An 18,602-nucleotide genomic window follows, 5' to 3' on the forward strand; every position below is an offset into this window, starting at 1 on the left:
TCAGGAGGGATCTAGTCCCACCCCCTGCTCAAAGCAGGACCAATCCCTAGACAATCGCGGGATGGGACCCAAACCTTAACAACAGCTTTTCTTGTCTCAAGAGCAGTACCTGTATTTGCAAACACTTTAATTCAAAATGATTTCTTATTGCGTATGTGGATTGTTCACACCTCTCTACAATAGCAAGACATCTAGAGCCACAAAGATTGTTAAGATTTAAAGGGGAAACAATCCAGTCACGGAGTAAACACTTAACGAAAACACTGTTAACGATACCATGCATGCCTCTTCTCGGCTGGCAGTACCTTGTGTTAACAACGTCACACCAAATATGGCTAAGAAATACATGATATTGTTAAGAAATATTGCTAAAAAAGAAAGGGAATAGGGGTTATTCTTAGGAAAAAAGGTTAAAATGCACCCAGAATAAATATCCTGTTAAATATCGTTAAACAGAATGTTAGCAACATAGGCCATGTCTACATCTACAATTTTGCAGCGCTGGTTGTTACAGCTGTATTAGTACAGCTGTATAGGGCCAGCGCTGCAGAGTGGCCACACTTACAGCAACCAGCGCTGCAAGTGGTGTTAGATGTGGCCACACTGCAGCGCTGTTGGGCGGCTTCAAGGGGGGTTCGGGGAACGCGAGAGCAAACCGGGAAAGGCGACCAGCTTCGCCGCGGTTTGCTCTCGCGTTCCCGGAGCCACCCAGCAAACCGCAGGGAAGGAGACCTGCTTGCTCGGGGTTCCGGGAACGAGAGAGCAAACCGGGGAAGGAGACCAGCTTCGCCGCGGTTTGCTCTCGCGTTCCCCGAACCACCCTGCAAACCGCAGGGAAGGAGACCTGCTTGCTCGGGGTTCGGGGAACGTGAGAGCAAACCGGGAAAGGAGACCAGCTTCGCCGCGGTTTGCTCTCGCGTTCCCGGAGCCACCCAGCAAACCGGGAAAGGAGACCAGCTTCGCCGCGGTTTGCTCTCGCGTTCCCGAACCCCCCTGCAAACCGCAGGGAAGGAGACCTGCTTGCTCGGGGAACGCGAGAGCAAACCGCGGCGAAGCTGGTCTCCTTTCCCGGTTTGCTCTCGCGTTCCCGAACCCCCCTGCAAACCGCAGGGAAGGAGACCTGCTTGCTTGGGGAACGCGAGAGCAAACCGCGGCGAAGCTGGTCTCCTTTCCCGGTTTGCTCTCGCGTTCCCGAACCCCCCTGCAAACCGCAGGGAAGGAGACCTGCTTGCTCAGGGTTCCGGGAACGCGAGAGCAAGCTGGGGAAGGAGACCAGCTTGATTACCAGAGGCTTCCTCCTTCCACGGAGGTCAAGAAAAGCGCTGATAAGTGTTTACATTGGATTACCAGCGCTGGATCCTCTACACCCGAGACAAAACGGGAGTACGGCCAGCGCTGCAAACAGGGAGTTGCAGCGCTGGTGGTGCCCTGCAGATGTGTACACCTTCAAAGTTGCAGCGCTGTAACTCCCTCACCAGCGCTGCAACTTTCTGATGTAGACAAGCCCATAGACGCACAATATACATTGTTAACCAACGAGCTGGGGATACAACCACCCCAGAACGACAGAAACGTAGACCTGGAAGAGAGAATCTAGCCCATCCAGGCAGGATTAAGCATACTTGGTACGTAACACCACAGTGAAATACAAATATTGTTAGATAAACAGGACGATCACATCATAAAGTGAGGAGTAACCAAGACAATATTAATAAGTGGTCCAATTCACAGCTGTGTCCACTAGATCCAGAAAAACACAAAACATTAACATGATTTATATATAATTAAAGGGTGAATGATACAGCACGGGATTAACACGTATCATGCAAGTGCCCATCTTTGAAATCCTGTGTTAAGATTGTAACGCCATGACAATTATCTCCCACAAATGGCTGCAAGTCACTTCGAGATCAAGGGTCAAAACACCTTTTTTAGGGGATTGGAGGGGAACCCTTATTTTACAGGCATTTGATTGGCAGATGGAAGGAAGCGGTTGGAGGAAGCAGAGAGGTTGGATTTCTTTAAGCACCAATCCCTCTACATCTGAAGTATCCAGGAGCAGGGCAGCATCCACTAGAACTCACTGGGAAAGTGACAATCGATGTTGTATTTTAATCTTGATTTGGGACCAGGCAAACCCTTGCTATTCGGGTGTCCGGTTCTTTGCACCCATTTTGCTCATTCAAATTATGGATTTTCTCTTTAAAGGGCCCATTCCAGTCACATGTAACATCGGCTGCCTCTCGAACAGCGTATGGAGCTTTAGAATAAGTGTAATTTGGGGACCTCTCTAAGAGAGATGATGCGTGTTAATATTCGTGGATTGTTTATCCAGTTATTAAAGGGAAGGTTTAACGATCTCTCCTGGCCTTACTTACAAGTAAATCAGAATTCTTCCTCTGGTCTCTTTGCGGCGATGGTATACATTTACTTCCCTACCACAAAACAGAAATTTGGCTACATTTCAGATGCTCCATCATGAGCACTGAAGGGAGACGAAAATAAAGATTCCCCATGGTATAACTGTAGCATCAACCCCACAAAAAGGGGATCTAGTCACAACTCAGCAAAACGTACTGGTGTCATTGGGTAACAATAGGTGTACAGAGAGCCGCTTATCCTGAACATCGCTGCAGATGGAATTAATAAATCATTCGGATTTGGCATAACCAGGGTGGTCCCTGATCTCAATACACAAATACAGATTTAGCGGGATGTTGCTTCATTATAATGTCCGTTCATTTAGAATGGTTTATTCATTTAGCATTGTCTTTGGTAGGGTGCCACCCGTGTACTCCTGGGGAGGTCTCTTACAACCTTTACGATGATTGAATTCATGAATGTTTTTGCATCATAAATTCCAGGGCATAAGAGACCCCCAGCCTTAATCTGAGTGTCACCATGATACACACAGATACGGACTGACTATTAAATTCATCATTAGATGTTAAAGACACCTCACCAATGTCGACATTGCCCAGACCACACAAATCAGAAGACCCCACCCATAATTTTAGCTGCTTCCTTTCCCCCCCATTCCTAATTGTCTTGTAACCCTAAGAATGCTGCTAAATCAACCTTGATTCTTCGGTTCTGTCCCAGCCCTCCAGATTTTCATGTGAAAGACAACACAAAAAATGGTGATAATTTGTACAGTGCACACCCACATTTTAACGAAAATAAAAGCAAGGGATACCAACCCCTCTTTCCCCCCTTCGCTCCCCCATCTTTTAAATCGCCACATAATAGTCAGTAATTTCAACTCAATCTGTATTAGTAATCCTACACTATACACAGCACGGTATGTAGTCTTTATTATATTCGCTTGTCACATCCCCAAAATGTAATGGTTTTCTGCAGCTAAATGGATATTTATTAATAATTCACACAGATCTCTCTTATTTTACTTCTTTCCTAGTTTAAAATAAAAAATCAAGACCGAATCCCCTCCACACCCCAAACTGCACTTTCAACATAATTAAAAAAAGATCAGATAATGACTGGATATAAATAATGCAGCTGGTGAAGCCTGAGCTGGCATTATAAAGGGGTGGGATAGTATTTCGATTCCACCTCGTATATACCTGCCCAAATTCAATGATATTAGCCCTAAACATTTTTTATGAGAAAAGGATAATTACGGGGTAAGAAAGAAATAAAATAAGAATTCAGCCTCCAAAACCAACACAAACCCGCTGATTCCCACCCTAATCAGACTGATTATGAATCTGTGATTGCTGCCTTCGACTGGTAGGTGTAGGGTGATGCTGAAACATAGGGTAGAGTTCAAATTGACCACCCCAAAACGGCAGAACCCCACCATCGCAAATAAACAGCCAGATGGATTTTTTGGGAGGTTATTGGGGCTTATTTCGGGGGGGGGGGGCGGTGCGATACATAGACCATCGTTCATCCCGTCACCACACCCAAATGTGAATCACCCCAATATCATTTTAAAGGAGGAACTGATGGGTTTGCTGGGGTAAAGCTACACACCACCAATGAAATACACCCCCAAATCTCCACACCACCATGATAGCCTTTAAATTGCCAATGGTTTTTTTTTGGGGGGTGGTATCAAACTACTGGCTTATTCACCCCCTATTCTACGATAAGCACCCCATATTTTCTCCTTCCATTGAATATTAGGAAAAACTCCCCCCGCTTCACAATCACCTTCCCCTGCCCAGATTTCAGCAACACCCCAATTTCCAGCAGTCTGAAAATGTGGGACTGGATTTTTTTCCCCCCAGTGATTTAAAAATATGAGGGTGCTGCTGAGAAAGCAGGGGGTTCATTTAGATTCACCCCTCTGCTGTGTCCTAAACCAACACCCCAGAATGAGGAAAGTTGTCTAGTACAACCAATCCCCATTTTATTTTATTTTATTTTATTTTTTTATAAACAGCGGTTTAAGATTTCTCAGGTGTGGTTGAAAAGAAAAGGAGGGTTACACGAGATCAACAGGCATGCACCCCAAATTTCAGTACCATCTCACTGGCGTAGATGGGGTTTTTCAGATAAATTCATGGTGCCACTTTAAATAACAGGAGGGAAGGAGAAATCAAATGGCACCCCTGTTCTGCCACCGGCATGAACCCCACATTTCAATGACAGACCATTATTTCCATGAGAATTTCTTTGTAACCCCCACAAAAGTGGGCTGGGTTTTTGGCAGCGACTTAAATACTTTAGGGTGCTATAGAAAGAATGCAAAGGGATTGAATTAGCCCTGATTGACCCCCCACCCCAAATTTCAACAATACCCCAATACATGAAACAATTCCACCCCAGAAATACGGATGAGGTTTACACAGTGGCTTTGATTTTTTTTAGGGTACCACTGGAAAACCAAAGCAGCGGGTTCACTTAGACACAGCCCGGTGCTGGCATCAACGTGCACCCCAAAATCCAGTCACCCCATCAGTGGCATCAAAAGCCCCCCCCAAATGAGGGTGGAGGTGTTCCGTGGGGTTGGGTTTTTTCCCCAGGGAACTGAAGAAAGAACAATGAGACTCGCCCCTTGCCCAGGCATCACCAGGGACCCCAGATTTCCGTGGCACCCCAAGCCCGCTCCCCAAAACGTGCCGGGACCCCGCAAAGAGCGGGCAGGGTTTTTCTAGTAGGTTGAACCTTGGGGGCAAACCTGACAGCCCTGGGGGGCAGGGGGTGACAGCAGCCTTCCCCCCGTGTCCCCCCACCTGCCCAGCCCCCCATACCCAGCCCCCCATTACCCCCCACCCCCTTTAACACTGGGGGTAGCTGCAGTGGCTTTGACATTCTGGGGCCAAATGGGGGCGCAAGGGGGATCCAGCCCCCCCACGGTGACCCTCAAGGAGCCCACACCCCCTGGGGGACGAGTTTTGGGGATTCGGGGGGGCTACTCCCCCCTCAACAGTCACTTGACCCCTCCTCTCTGAGGCTGTCCACTGGGGGGGTTAATGGGGCAAATGCCCCCTGGAGGTGGTAGGGGAAGCGATCTGGGAGAGGATGGTGGGGTTCGGGGGGAGGATGGGGGCCCCCGAGGGGCGGATGGATGCGGATGAACCGGGGGGTAGGGAGAAGGAGAGGGTTGGAAACAAGATGGCGGAGGCCTGAACGTTCTACCGGCTCGAGCCGAGCCGTCTCCCCCCCGCCCCCTTCCAGGGACGGAGAGCCGAGCCCAGCGGGTCGGAACCAGGTCGATACCCACCTCTTCGGATCGGGCTCGGTCCGCTCTATCCGGATACGGGCTTCCCGCAAGCGGATGGGGGCGCCAGGCGGAGGATGGATGCGGATTACGGCGGGTCCCCCCTCCCGTTTTTGTTTTTTTTTTTTCCCAGGGCCCGATGTGGGAGCCTCAGCGTCTCGAAACCGACTAAACGGCCATCCGGGTCCCAGGCCCCAGCGGCGAAGGGGAGGCCACGCCCCCACGCTGCGTAAGGGCGGGGCTAGGGGCAGGGAGGGGCGGAGACAGGTCAATAAGGAGGGGCGTGGCTTCCCAGGGCCAGAAAAATTTGCCTACTTTATGCAGAAGCGGTGGGGATTCTTGCAGGATGGAATAATTGCCTTTAGAAGTAGTTTGTGGTTTGCATAATTTATGCAAAAGGGCGGAGCTTTTGGAGGGAGTGACGTTTCGGACTCGTTCTGTTTTGCATAATTTATGCAAAAGAGGAGAGGTTTGTGGTCCAGCAGAAGTCTTGTCAGTTTGTCTCTTATTTGCATAGTGCCTGCCAAGGGAAGGAGGTTTCTGGTATCAAATTAAGCTCTTTTATATTTGCATAATTTATGCACTAGGAGAGTGGCTATTGATAAAATAAAACAAGGAGGGCCTAAGGGCTTCTGTTCATTTGCCTAACTTGTACAAGGCAGCCCAGGCTAGTGGTGTAATATAATTAACCAGGGTTATTTAGTGGTTATGTTTATTTACATAACGAGCAAACCACACTAAAACTGGCTTATTCGGAGGGTCTGTTCATTTGCATAAACTGCAATGTAATGAACTAGGGGCATAGGGAGCTCTTTGCTCATTAACATAATATATGCAAAAGATAAGAGGCTTCTGGGCTAATACCTGGAGATCCTTCTAATTTGCATACATCCTGGCTTGTGATGTAATGCCTCTGAGGAATCCTGTGGCACCTTATAGACTAACAGGCGTTTTGGAGCATGAGCTTTCGTGGGTGAATACCCACTTCATCCGATGCCTGTTAGTCTATAAGGTGCCACAGGACTCTTTGCTGCTTTTACAGATCCAAACTAACAGGGCTACCCCTCTGATACTTGCCACTGAGGTTATTTAATAGCCTTATCTGCATAAAGGGCGTGGCTTCTGGTATAATAGAATCGGTGGATTTGAACATTTTATTGGAAAGGTGGAGGGGGACCGGCTGAAATAGGATGCATGTAGGGGAGGGCCTGTAGTTAACATGGGTTTTGAAAACTCAAAGGGGGCCATTAAAAGTTTTTTTCTATCTGCATAATTTATGTAACAATTGGGGCAGTGTCCTAAAGAAAATTATGTAAATATGGGAATCTTTGTTTGCATAATTTATGCAAATATGCATCTTTCAGAGAGGGGTGATATCATTTGCATAATTTATTCTCAAGAGGAGGGTCTCCTGGAAAAGGAAGAGGTTTATTAGGGCAAACTTCATTGAACGGGGCAGAGGGTGGAGAATCCGGGAGGGGAAGGCTGAGCAGGGTTTACATGTTGTAGATCCAGTCAGGCAGGACAGGACTGCAGCTGCCTGTACTAATCCTGACCAGGCCATAGACACCTGCCCTGCCATCATGAAATGTCCCACTGGGAGACCACCTCGCACGCACATAGTACAATGGGATATTCCAACCCCCCCTCCAATAATGATAAAGGACCATTCCACCATGACACTCCCCCTTGTTATTATAATGGGATGTTCCAATCCCACCTGCTATAATGGACCATTCCACATGGAGAAGCACCTCCCCATTACAATAAGAAGTTCCAACCACATTTACTTACAAATATAATGGATCATTCCACTGGGCGACTCCTCCCTCCATATAATAATGGGATGTTCCAAGTCCACCAGCTCTAATAGACATTTCCTCTCAGTAGCACCCTCCCTGGGTTGCTATAATGGGCTATTCCACCAGGAGACACCCCCCTCCCCATTACATGGACTGTGCCACTCTCCCTCATCTGCTGGAGTGGGGTCATGCCATCAGGAACTAGCCCACCTTCCCAGAGATAATGAACCTTTTTACCCCAACCCCCTGCTATAACTCCCTTCCACCAGAAGACACCCCCCTCCCCTCCAAAATGGAATGTCCCACCTCTAATGGGTCATTCCAACACCCCCATCCCTGCTATAATGGAACATTCCAATACCCCTATAAGCCACGACACCCCCATCCTCCCATGGAATGTTCCATAGCCCTGTTCTGGTGGAGGGTTGGAACATGAGGGTGGCCTGGAAGGGTCGAGTTGGTGGTGCGTAGGAGGGAGAACAGCGCGATACAGACACCGGGGTTCGAGGCGGCAGGCGTTAGCAAGCTCAGGGAGTTGGCAGCTCAGAGCCCACGGGAAGCAAGTCCAAGGGGAAAACAACTGAAGACAGGTGGCAGTTCTGCAAAGAGACGTCATTAAGGACACAAGAGCAAACTACCCACCGCGTAGGAAAGACGGAAGTCTGGCAAGAGACCCCCCGGCTTACCCAGGAGATCTTCAGTGATCTGAAACTCAGAAAAGAGTCCTTCAGAAAGTGGAAACTTGGTCAAATTACAAAGGAGGAATATAAACAACTAACACAAGTCTGTAGGGACAAAAATAGAAAGGCCAAGGCACAAAACGAGATCAAACTAGCTGGAGACATCAAGGGTAACAAGAAAATATTCTACAACTATATTAGAAGCAAGAGGAGGACCAAGGACAGGGCAAGCCCGTTACTCAATGAAGGGGGAAAGACAATAACAGAAAATGTGGAAATGGCAGAGATGCCTAATGTCATCTTTGTTTCGGTTTTCACCAAGAAGGTTGGTGGCGACTGGATGTCTAACGTAGGGAATGCCAGTGAAAATGGGGTAGGATCAGAGTCAAGTCAAAAATTACTTAGACAAGTTAGATGTCTTCAAATCACCAGGGCCTGATGAAATGCATCCTAGAATACTCAAGGAACTGGCTGAGGAGCCATTAGCGATTATCTTTGAAAAGTCCTGGAAGATGGGAGAGATTCCAGAAGACTGGAAAAGAGCAAATCTAGTGCCCAGCTCTAAAAAGGGAAATAAAGACAAACCGGGGAATTTCAGACCAGTCAGCTTAACTTCTGTACCCAGAAAGATAATGGAGCAAATCATTAAGCAATCGATTTGCATATATCTAGAAGATAATGAGGTGATAAGTAACTGTCAGCATGGGTTTGTCAAGAACAAAGCGTGTCAGACCAGCCTAAGAGCCACCTTTGACAGGGTCACAAGCCTTATGGATAGGGGGAAGCGGTAGATGTGGTATATCTGGACTTTAGTAAGGCTTTTGATAGTGTCTCATGTGACCTTCTCCTAAATAAACTTGGGAAATACAACCTAGATGGAGCTACTTTAAGGTGCAAAACTGGTTGGAAAATCGTTCCCAGAGAGCAGCTCTCAGCGGTTCCCAGTCAGGCTGGAAGGACATAACGAGAGGGGTCCCGCAGGGATCAGTTCTGGGTCCGGTTCTCTTCAATATCTTCATCAATGATTTAGATAAGCCTCAGCTGGAGGATTGTGTCCAGTTCTGGGCGCCACATTTCAGGAAGGATGTGGGCAAATTGGAGAAAGTCCAGAGAAGAGCAACAAAACTGATGAAAGGTCTAGAACCCCTGAGCTGTGAGGGAAGATTGAAAGAACTGGGTTTGTTTAGTCTGGAGAAGAGGCGACTGAGAGGGGACGTAATCACAGTTGTCAAGTACATAAAAGGCTGTTACCAGGAGGAGGGAGAAAAATTGTTCTCGTTAACCTCTGAGGAAGAGACCAGAAGAAATGGGCTTAAATTGCAGCAAGGGAGGTTTAGGCTGGACTTTAGGAAAAACTTCCCAACTGCCAGGGTGGTTAATGCTGGAACAAATTGCTGAGGGAGCTTGTGGAATCTCCAACATTAGGGACTTTTAACAGCAGGTTGGAGAAACCCCTGTCAGGGATGATCTAGATCAGGGGTGGGCAAAGTTTTTAGCCCGAGGGACACATCTGGGTGGGGAAATTGCACGCAGGGCCATGAATGTAGGGCAGGGCTAGGGGGGTGAGGTGCAGGGTATAGGAGAGGTGCGGGATGCAGGAGGAGGTTCAGGGCTGGGGGTTGGGGTGCAGGAGGGGTGTGGCAGGGGGCTCAGGACAGGGGGTTGGGGTGCAGGAGGGGTGTGGCAGGGCAGGGGGTTGGGGTGCAGGGTATAGGAGAGGTGCGGGATGCAGGAGGAGGTTCAGGGCTGGGGGTTGGGGTGCAGGAGGGGTGTGGCAGGGGGCTCAGGACAGGGGGTTGGGGTGCAGGAGGGGTGTGGCAGGGCAGGGGGTTGGGGTGCAAAAGGGGTGTGGCAGGGGGCTCAGGACAGGGGTTGGGGTGCAGGAGGGGTATGGCAGGGGGCTCAGGACAGGGGGTCGGGGTGCAGGAGGGGTGTGGCAGGGGGCTCAGGGCTGGGGGTCGGGGTGCAGGAGGGATTTGGGGTGCAGCAGGGGTGTGGCGGGGCAGGGGGTTGGGGTGCAGGAGAGGTGTGGCAGGGGGCTCAGGAAAGGGGGTCGGGGTGCAGGAGGGGTGTGGCAGGGGGCTCAGGACAGAGGTCGGGGTGCAGGGGGTGTGGCGGGGGGCTCAGGGCAGGGCTGCAGGGTACAGGAGGAGTATGGCGGGGGGCTCAGGACAGAGGGTTGGGGTGCAGAAGGGGTGTGGCAGGGGGCTCAGGACAGGGCTGCGGGGTTCAGGAGGGGGTCGGGGTGCAGGAGGGGTGTGGCGGGGGGCTCAGGGCAGGGGGTTGGGGTGCAGGGGGTGTGGCAGGGGGCTCAGGACAGGGGTTGTGGTGCAGGAGGGGTGTGGCAGGGGGCTCAGGACAGGGGGTCGGGGTGCAGGAGGGGTGTGGCAGGGGGCTCAGGGCAGGGGGTTGTGGTGCAGGAGGGGTGTGGCAGGGGGCTCAGGGCTGGGGGTCGGGGTGCAGGAGGGGTGTGGCAGGGGACTCAGGACAGGGGGTTGGGGTGCAGGAGGGATTTGGGGTGCAGCAGGGGTGTGGCGGGGCAGGGGGTTGGGGTGCAGGAGGGGTGTGGCAGGGGGCTCAGGACAGGGGGTCGGGGTGCAGGAGGGGTGTGGCAGGGGACTCAGGACAGGGGGTTGGGGTGCAGGAGGGGTGTGACAGGGCAGGGGGTTGGGGTGCAGGAGGGTGTGGCGGGGGGCTCAGGACAGGGGGTTGGGGTGCAGGAGGGGTGTGGCAGGGGGCTCAGGACAGGGCTGCGGGGTGCAGGAGGGGTCGGGGTACAGGAGGGGTATGGCGGGGGGCTCAGAGCAGGGGGTTGGGGTGCAGGAGGGGTGTGGCAGGGGGCTCAGGACAGGGCTGCGGGGTGCAGGAGGGGTCGGGGTGCAGGAGGGGTGTGGCAGGGGGCTCAGGGCAGGGTTTGGGGTGCAGGAGGGGGTCGGGGTGCAGGAGGGGTGTGGTGGGGGCTCAGGGCAGGGGGTTGGGGTGCAGGAGGGGTGTGGCAGGGGGCTCAGGACAGGGGGTTGTGGTGCAGGAGGGGTGTGCAGGGGGCTCAGGACAGGGGTTGGGGTGCAGGAGGGGTGTGGCAGGGGGCTCAGGACGGGGTTCGGGTGCAGGAGGGGTGTGGCAGGGGGCTCAGGAAAGGGGGTCGGGGTGCAGGAGGGGTGTGGCAGGGGGCTCAGGACAGAGGTCGGGGTGCAGGAGGTGTGGCGGGGGGCTCAGGGCAGGGCTGCAGGGTACAGGAGGGGTATGGCGGGGGGCTCAGGACAGAGGGTTGGGGTGCAGAAGGGGTGTGGCAGGGGGCTCAGGACAGGGCTGCGGGGTTCAGGAGGGGGTCGGGGTGCAGGAGGGGTGTGGCGGGGGGCTCAGGGCAGGGGGTTGGGGTGCAGGGGGTGTGGCAGGGGGCTCAGGACAGGGGTTGTGGTGCAGGAGGGGTGTGGCAGGGGGCTCAGGACGGGGGGTTGTGGTGCAGGAGGGGTGTGGCAGGGGGCTCAGGACAGGGGTCGGGGTGCAGGAGGGGTGTGGCAGGGGGCTCAGGACAGGGGTTGTGGTGCAGGAGGGGTGTGGCAGGGGGCTCAGGATAGGGGTTGGGGTGCAGGAGGGGTGTGGCAGGGGGCTCAGGACAGGGGGTTGTGGTGCAGGAGGGGTGTGGCAGGGGGCTCAGGACGGGGGTCGGGGTGTAGGAGGGGTGTGGCAGGGGTCTCAGGACAGGGGTTGGGGTGCAGGAGGGGTGTGGCAGGGGGCTCAGGACAGGGGTTGGGGTGCAGGGGGTGTGGCAGGGGGCTCAGGACAGGGGGTCGGGGTGCAGGAGGGGTGTGGCAGGGGGCTCAGGACAGGGGTTGGGGTGCAGGAGGGGTGTGGCGGAGGGCTCAGGGCAGGGGGTTGGGGTGCAGGAGGGGTGTGGCAGGGGGCTCAGGACAGGGGGTTGTGGTGCAGGAGGGGTGTGGCAGGGGGCTCAGGACAGGGGTTGTGGTGCAGGAGGGGTGTGGCAGGGGGCTCAGGACAGGGGGTTGTTGTGCAGGAGGGGTGTGGCAGGGGGCTCAGGACAGGGGGTTGTGGTGCAGGAGGGGTGTGGCAGGGGGCTCAGGACAGGGGTTGTGGTGCAGGAGGGGTGTGGCAGGGGGCTCAGGACAGGGGGTTGTTGTGCAGGAGGGGTGTGGCAGGGGGCTCAGGAGAGGGGTTGGGGTGCAGGAGGGGTGTGGCAGGGGGCTCAGGACAGGGGTTGTGGTGCAGGAGGGGTGTGGCAGGGGGCTCAGGAAAGGGGGTTGTGGTGCAGGAGGGGTGTGGCAGGGGGCTCAGGACAGGGGTTGGGGTGCAGGAGGGGTGTGGCAGGGGGCTCAGGACAGGAGTTGTGGTGCAGGAGGAGTGTGGCAGGGGGCTCAGGACAGGGGGTTGTTGTGCAGGAGGGGTGTGGCAGGGGGCTCAGGAGAGGGGTTGGGGTGCAGGAGGGGTGTGGCAGGGGGCTCAGGACAGAGGTCGGGGTGCAGGGGGTGTGGCGGGGGGCTCAGGGCAGGGCTGCAGGGTGCAGGAGGGGTTTGGGGTGCAGGCTCCCTGCCTGCCCTGGCCCCGCCCTTCTCCCGGAGGTGGTCAGCATGTCTGGCAGTTGCCCCTGGGGGTGGGGTGGGGTGGGTGGCAGCTCCGCTGTGTGCTGCCCTCGCCTGCAGGTACCACCCCCAAAGCTCCCATTGGCCACAGGTCCCTGTTCCCGACCAATGGGAGCTGCGGCGGGTGGTGCCCGCAGGCGAGGGCAGCGCATGGAGCCCTTTTGGGACGATTCTGTAATGGACCTTTCCATCAGGAGACACCTCCCTCCTTTCTATAATGGCACATTCCATCCCACCCACCCCAGGCTATAATGGGCCATTCCACTGGAAGACACCCCCACTTCCCCTCTATAATGGGACATTCCCACCTCCACTGCTAATGGATCCTTCCCCCAGGCAGAAAAGCCCAACCCACCCACTCCCTGGCCAATCAGAGACCTCTATCTCCGTCGCTCCTGCCTGAAGGCTCCTGATTGGCTGGGGATGACATCACATGCTCCTCCCATGATCAGTGACACCCCCCCCCATAGAAACCACCAGGCATTAGCAGGGTCATTAAGACGCGTTTATTGACTGTGCTGCATGTATGGGTCACCCCCGTGACCTCTGACCTTTCACCCCTCATGCCTTTAACCTCTCCCACCTTGGCTGGCCCAGAATCCTTTGTGGTTTGGCATGAGTCTGGCATGGGGAGAGAGTCAATCCCAGAATCCTTTGCAGGCTTAGCATATGTCATGCGGGGAGGGTGTGTGACAAGGTCTGTCAATCCCAGAATCCTTTGCAGGGTTGGCGGGAGTCATGGGGGAGGTGTGATAAGGTCTGACAATCCCAGAATCCCAGTGGGTCCAGCAAGACTGCACCCCCCCAGCCTGGGGCCTGCCCCCACTCCTCCCAACCCTGCCCCCCAGCCTGGGGGCCACCCCCCAGGTCCCCCGCGGATGTTGTTAGTGGCTTGGTTTCCAGCAGTGCCATGTACCAGGGGAACCCCAGAGCAGGGGGGGAGAAGCTCCCTGCCTGGGGCCCCCCCACAGTCCCCTGGAGAGAGGGCTCTGGGGGCAGCTAGGGGAGGTCAGCTATGGCCCTCTTGGCGGGGGGGCCGGCCGGCTTCTCCTCCTTCTCCTTGGCTTTGTCTTCGTACATCAGGATCCTGCAGGGGGGACGGAGACGGGGTTAACGACAGGGGGACCCAGGTGCTGCAGGTCAGGAGTGAGGGGCACTGGCCAGGTGGGGGATACAGGGGCTGCGGGTCTGGAGTGAGGGGCACTGGCCAGGTGGGGGATACAGGGGCTGCGGGTCAGGAATGAGGGGCACTGGCCAGGTGGGGGATACAGGGGCTGCGGGTCGGGAGTGAGGGGCACTGGCCAGGCGAGGGATACAGGGGCTGCGGGTCGGGAGTGAGGGGCACTGGCCAGGTGGGGGATACAGGGGCTGCGGGTCGGGAGTGAGGGGCACTGGCCAGGTGGGGGATACAGGGGCTGCGGGTCGGGAGTGAGGGGCACTGGCCAGGTGGGGGATACAGGGGCTGCGGGTCGGGAGTGAGGGGCACTGGCCAGGTGGGGGATACAGGGGCTGTGGGTTGGGAGTGAGGGAAGCCGGCCGGGCAGGGGCGATAGGGGGACGGGGCTGTGGGTCGGGAGTGAGGGGCGCCGGCCGGGTGGGAGGGATGGGGGGACGGGGCTGCGGGTCGGGAGTGAGGGGCGCTGGCCGGGCGGGGGGGTGCTGTGGGTCGAGAGTGAGGGGCGCCGGCCGGGCGGGGGGGGCAGCGGGTCGGGAGCGAGGGGCGCCGGCCGGGTGGGGGGGGGATGGGGGGGACGCGGCTGCGGGTCGGGAGTGAGGGGCGCCGGCCGGGCGGGGGGATGGGGGGACGGGGCTGCGGGTCGGGAGTGAGGGGCGCCAGCTGGGCGGGGGGGGGCTGCGGGTCGGGAGTGAGGGGCGCCGACCGGGCGGGGGGATGGGGGGACGGGGCTGCGAGTCGGGAGTGAGGGGCGCCGGCCGGGCGAGGGGGGATGGGGGTACGGGGCTGCGGGTCGGGAGTGAGGGGCGCCAGCTGGGTGGGGGGGATGGGGGGACGGGGCTGGGGGTCGGGAGTGAGGGGCGCCGGCCGGGTGGGGGGGATGGGGGTACGGGGCTGCGGGCCGGGAGTGAGGGGCGCCAGCCGGGCGGGGGGGGCTGCGGGTCGGGAGTGGGGGGCGCTCACAGTTTGAAGATGGCCGAGCGCTTGCCCAGCATCATACGGACGAAGTCCCGGTAGCCGATGGTCTCGCCCAGGCCGCCCGTCACCTCCGTGATCATTTTCTTCAGCTCCAAGTGGGTCTTGGCCGCCCCCAGCTTCTCCAGCATCCGCTTCAGAGCCATGATGTCTGGGGGGAGCAGAGGTCAGGGGGCCAGCAGGGACACGCCCACGCTCGCACACACACGTGCTCGCACATGCCCACATTCGCACACGTTCACATGCACATGCTCGCACAGACATGCTCGCACATGTTCGTACACACTGGCTCACACACATCCACATTCGCACACATGCATGTTCACACACACCTGCTCACACATGCCCACATTCGCACACGTTCACATGCACACGCTCGCACAGACATGCTCACACATGTTCATACACACTGGCTCACACACATCCACATTCGCACACATGCACATTCACACACACGTGCTCACACATGCCCACATTCGCACACGTTCACATGCACACACTCGCACAGACATGCTCGCACATGTTCATACACACTGGCTCACACACATCCACATTCGCACACATGCACGTTCACACACATGTGCTTGCACACACACGTGCTCGTCCACGGGAACTCACCAATGTCCCCCTCCCCGTTGAGGTCGAACTCCATGTATTTCTCTGCAGGACAGACAGACGGACAAGAGGATTAGACAGAGGCACTCGGGGCCCCCGCTCCCCCCCACTCTCAGGGGTGTTGCCCCATCACCAGCCCCCGGGGACCCACTGCCCCCCGCCCCCACGGAGCCTGGGACCCCTGGTCTCCCCCTCAGCCCTCAGGCGACTTGGGCCCCACCCCAAATGAGCCCCCTCCTGCTCCGCCCCTCGGGTGTCACTCACTCTTGAAAGCCTCCAGCTTCTCCGGAAGGTCTTCGTCTGTGCTGTATTTGGGGTCATCCAGAAATTCCTGGGGGCAGAGAGAGGGGCTGGGCTGGGGGCGGAGCTGGGTGGGGGAGGGGCTGGGTTGGGGGTGGAGCTGGGTAGGGAGAGGGGGCTGGGTTTGGGGGAGAGAGAGGGGGCTGGGTTGGGGTGGAGCTGGGTAGGGAGAGGGGCTAGGTTGGGGGCAGAGATAGGTGGGGAGAGGGTGCTGGGTTGGGGGCGGAGCTAGGTGGGGAGAGGGGGCTGGATTGGGGGGTGGAGCTGGGGGGCAGTGGCCGGGGGGGTCAGAGGACTTCAGTGGGTGATATCAGTGCCCTGCCCATGACATCACCACTTTCTGCAGGTGACCTCACAGCCCTGACATCACAGCAGTCTGAGTGTGACATAACAGGAATATGTGTGTGACATCAGAGCCTGCTGACATCACAGCCCTGTCACCTCATAATGACTGGTGCGTGATGTCACAAGAAGGCCGGGTGGGTGACCTCAAAGCCTTATGACATCATAGCCCCGCGTAGGACATCATAGGCTACCGGGCGTGACATCATCACACACCAAGGTGACATCATGACTTGGGGGCGCGACCTCCCAGCTGCTGGCGTGTGAGGCTGCCTAGCTCAGGACATGACATCACAGGTCCCAGTGACATCACAGCCCATGGTAAGTGACACCGGAGTCTCGTAACATCCCCGCCCCCCCGTGACATCACTGCCCTCCCCATGGTGACATCACAAGCCGGCTGTGACACCATGACAACGGGTAGCTCCGCCCCTGGGTACGGCAAGCTGTGGGGTGATCCAAGGTCTGACACACATGGGCTGGGGGGGGCCTGTGGGGCCCGTTCCCTTCCCCCATCCCTGGGGCCCCACAGACCCATGGGGGGGGCATCTACCTTATTGAGAGAGTCCAGAACCTCCTCCTGCTGGGCCTTCAGCACCCCGAAGGCCTTGCCCCCTGGCGTGGGGGGAACAAAGGGTTAATGGTGCCCCTCACTCCCGACCTGCAGCCCCTACCAGCCCAGCTCTGCCGGTGCCCCTCACTCCCGACCTGCAGCCCCTGCCAGCCCAGCCCTGCCGGTGCCCCTCACTCCCGACCTGCAGCCCCTGCCAGCCCAGCTCTGCTGGTGCCCCTCACTCCCGACCTGCAGCCCCTGCTAGCCCAGCCCTGTTCCCCCTCCAGCCCTGCCAGTGCCCCTCCCTCCCGACCTGCAGCCCCTGCTAGCCCAGCCCTGTTCCCCCCAGCCCTGCCGGTGCCCCTCACTCCCGACCTGCAGCCCCCTGGATTCCCCCAGCCCTGCCGGTGCCCCTCACTCCCGACCTGCAGCCCCTACCAGCCCAGCCCTGCCCCCGCCAGCTCTGCTGGTGCCCCTCACTCCCAACCCGCAGCCCGCGCTAGCCCAGCCCTGCCCCCCCCAGCTCTGCCGGTGCCCCTCACTCCCGACCCGCAGCCCCTGCCAGCCCAGCCCTGCCCCCCCTTTCAGGCTCGGGGTTTCCTCTTTCTCCGGCCTGGCTGGTTTCCCCTTTCTGGGGTTAGTTTGAGTCAGTTTCGCTCTTGCTGCTTTTCCCAGCCTGGCAGGAGGAACCGACAGAAGGATCCTGAGCCGGGGAGAGAAACGCCCCTCCCCCCAGCTGCCCACGCATCCGGGGGTGGGGGCCCTGCAGCGCTCCCAGCCCCTGTGCAGCGAGGGAATGGGACCCAGGCGTCCGGGAGAGCGCCCGTTCTGTCGAGAGCAGGAGGGATAGTGGGACCCAGGCATGTGGGGTGGACTTGGAGATGGGTATGGGGAACAGGACCCAGGAGTCCGAGTAGGTCGGGGGAGGGAGATGAGGACGGGAAATGGGACCCAGGCATCCGGGGTGGAATGTGGGGGAGACCAGGATGGGGAACAGGACCCAGGAGTCCGAGGAGGTCGGGGGAGGGAGATCAGGATGGGGAACAGGACCCAGGAGAAGGGGGCCCAGGAGTCTGAGGAGGTCGGGGGAGGGAGATCAGGATGGGGAACAGGACCCAGGAGAAGGGGACCCAGGAGTCCGAGGAGGTCGGGGGAGGGAGACCAGGATGGGGAACAGGACCCAGGAGAAGGGGACCCAGGAGTCCGAGGAGGTCGGGGGAGGGAGACCAGGATGGGGAACGGGACCCAGGAGAAGGGGACCCAGGAGTCCGAGGAGGTCGGGGGAGGGAGACCAGGATGGGGAACGGGACCCAGGAGAAGGGGACCCAGGAGTCCGAGGAGGTCGGGGGAGGGAGACCAGGATGGGGAACAGGACCCAGGAGAAGGGGACCCAGGAGTCCGAGGAGGTCAGAGGAGGGAGACCAGAATGGGGAACGGGACCCAGGGGAATGGAACCCAGGAGTCCGAGGAGGTCGGGGGAGGGAGACCAGGATGGGGAACGGGACCCAGGCATCCGGGGTGCTTTGGAGCAGGAGACTGGGACGGTACCTTGTAGATTCTGCTGGGAGCTCATGTCTGTTCCGGTCTCTGCCTCCCGTGCTGGACCCCGGACGCCCCGAGGCCACTTCCCCCTTCCGCAGCTGGGGCCCGGCCTTTATAAAAACCGGCCACTTCCCCTTCTGCTGCTCAAGGAGCCGTTGACTCCAGGGGGGGGGTGTCACCGTGCTGGGGGGCAGGGCTGCAGGGGGGCAGCAGGGGGCGCTCTCCCCTGCCAGTTGGTGCCAGCCCAGAGACCCCAGTCTTGTCCCAGACTTTTTGTTCCATGTGGTGGTTCCCCAGTCCTCCACCCCAGAGCCAGCTGCATCTGAGAGCCG

General features: G+C 57.4%; 2 protein-coding genes across 3 annotated transcripts in view; both read right to left on the bottom strand.

Annotated features, from left to right (window-relative positions):
- PRRC2A (proline rich coiled-coil 2A) overlaps nt 1-5,916 on the bottom strand; it is a 44,109-nt gene extending 38,193 nt beyond the window's left edge. Inside the window, 1 exon segment of the mRNA XM_030547969.1 lies at nt 5,693-5,916. The gene's annotated coding sequence lies outside the window, so the exon portion shown is untranslated.
- A 7,343-nt stretch (nt 5,917-13,259) lies between these two features.
- Nucleotides 13,260-18,353, bottom strand: AIF1 (allograft inflammatory factor 1). 2 transcript variants are annotated; one of them, XM_030547941.1, is made up of 6 exons: nt 18,277-18,353; nt 16,729-16,790; nt 15,798-15,864; nt 15,537-15,578; nt 14,907-15,069; nt 13,260-13,856 (listed from the first exon to the last, which is right to left on the bottom strand). In XM_030547941.1, exons 1-6 carry the CDS (start codon nt 18,299-18,301, stop codon nt 13,769-13,771), a joined length of 447 nt encoding a protein of 148 aa, XP_030403801.1. In that variant the 5' UTR covers nt 18,302-18,353; the 3' UTR covers nt 13,260-13,768. The 2 variants fall into 2 exon arrangements, with proteins under 2 accessions (XP_030403801.1, XP_030403802.1); XM_030547942.1 differs by lacking the exon at nt 16,729-16,790 and having other exon boundaries at nt 18,277-18,351.
- Between the last annotated feature and the right edge of the window lie 249 nt (nt 18,354-18,602).

Source organism: Gopherus evgoodei, unplaced genomic scaffold (genome assembly GCF_007399415.2).
Source record: "Gopherus evgoodei ecotype Sinaloan lineage unplaced genomic scaffold, rGopEvg1_v1.p scaffold_78_arrow_ctg1, whole genome shotgun sequence".
In the NCBI taxonomy this organism is placed as follows: Eukaryota; Metazoa; Chordata; order Testudines; family Testudinidae; genus Gopherus; species Gopherus evgoodei.

What these genes read in the sequence shown, in the direction of transcription:
- AIF1 (XM_030547941.1), bottom strand. Translation starts at nt 18,301, where the DNA reads ATGAGCTCCCAGCAGAATCTACAAG. An exon ending in TTCTGGACTCTCTCAATAAG is followed by an intron (nt 15,865 to 16,728) that starts GTAGATGCCCCC and finishes CTCTGCCCCCAG; the next exon opens with GAATTTCTGGATGACCCCAA. An exon ending in CGCTCGGCCATCTTCAAACT is followed by an intron (nt 13,857 to 14,906) that starts GTGAGCGCCCCC and finishes TCCCCCCTGCAG; the next exon opens with GATCCTGATGTACGAAGACA.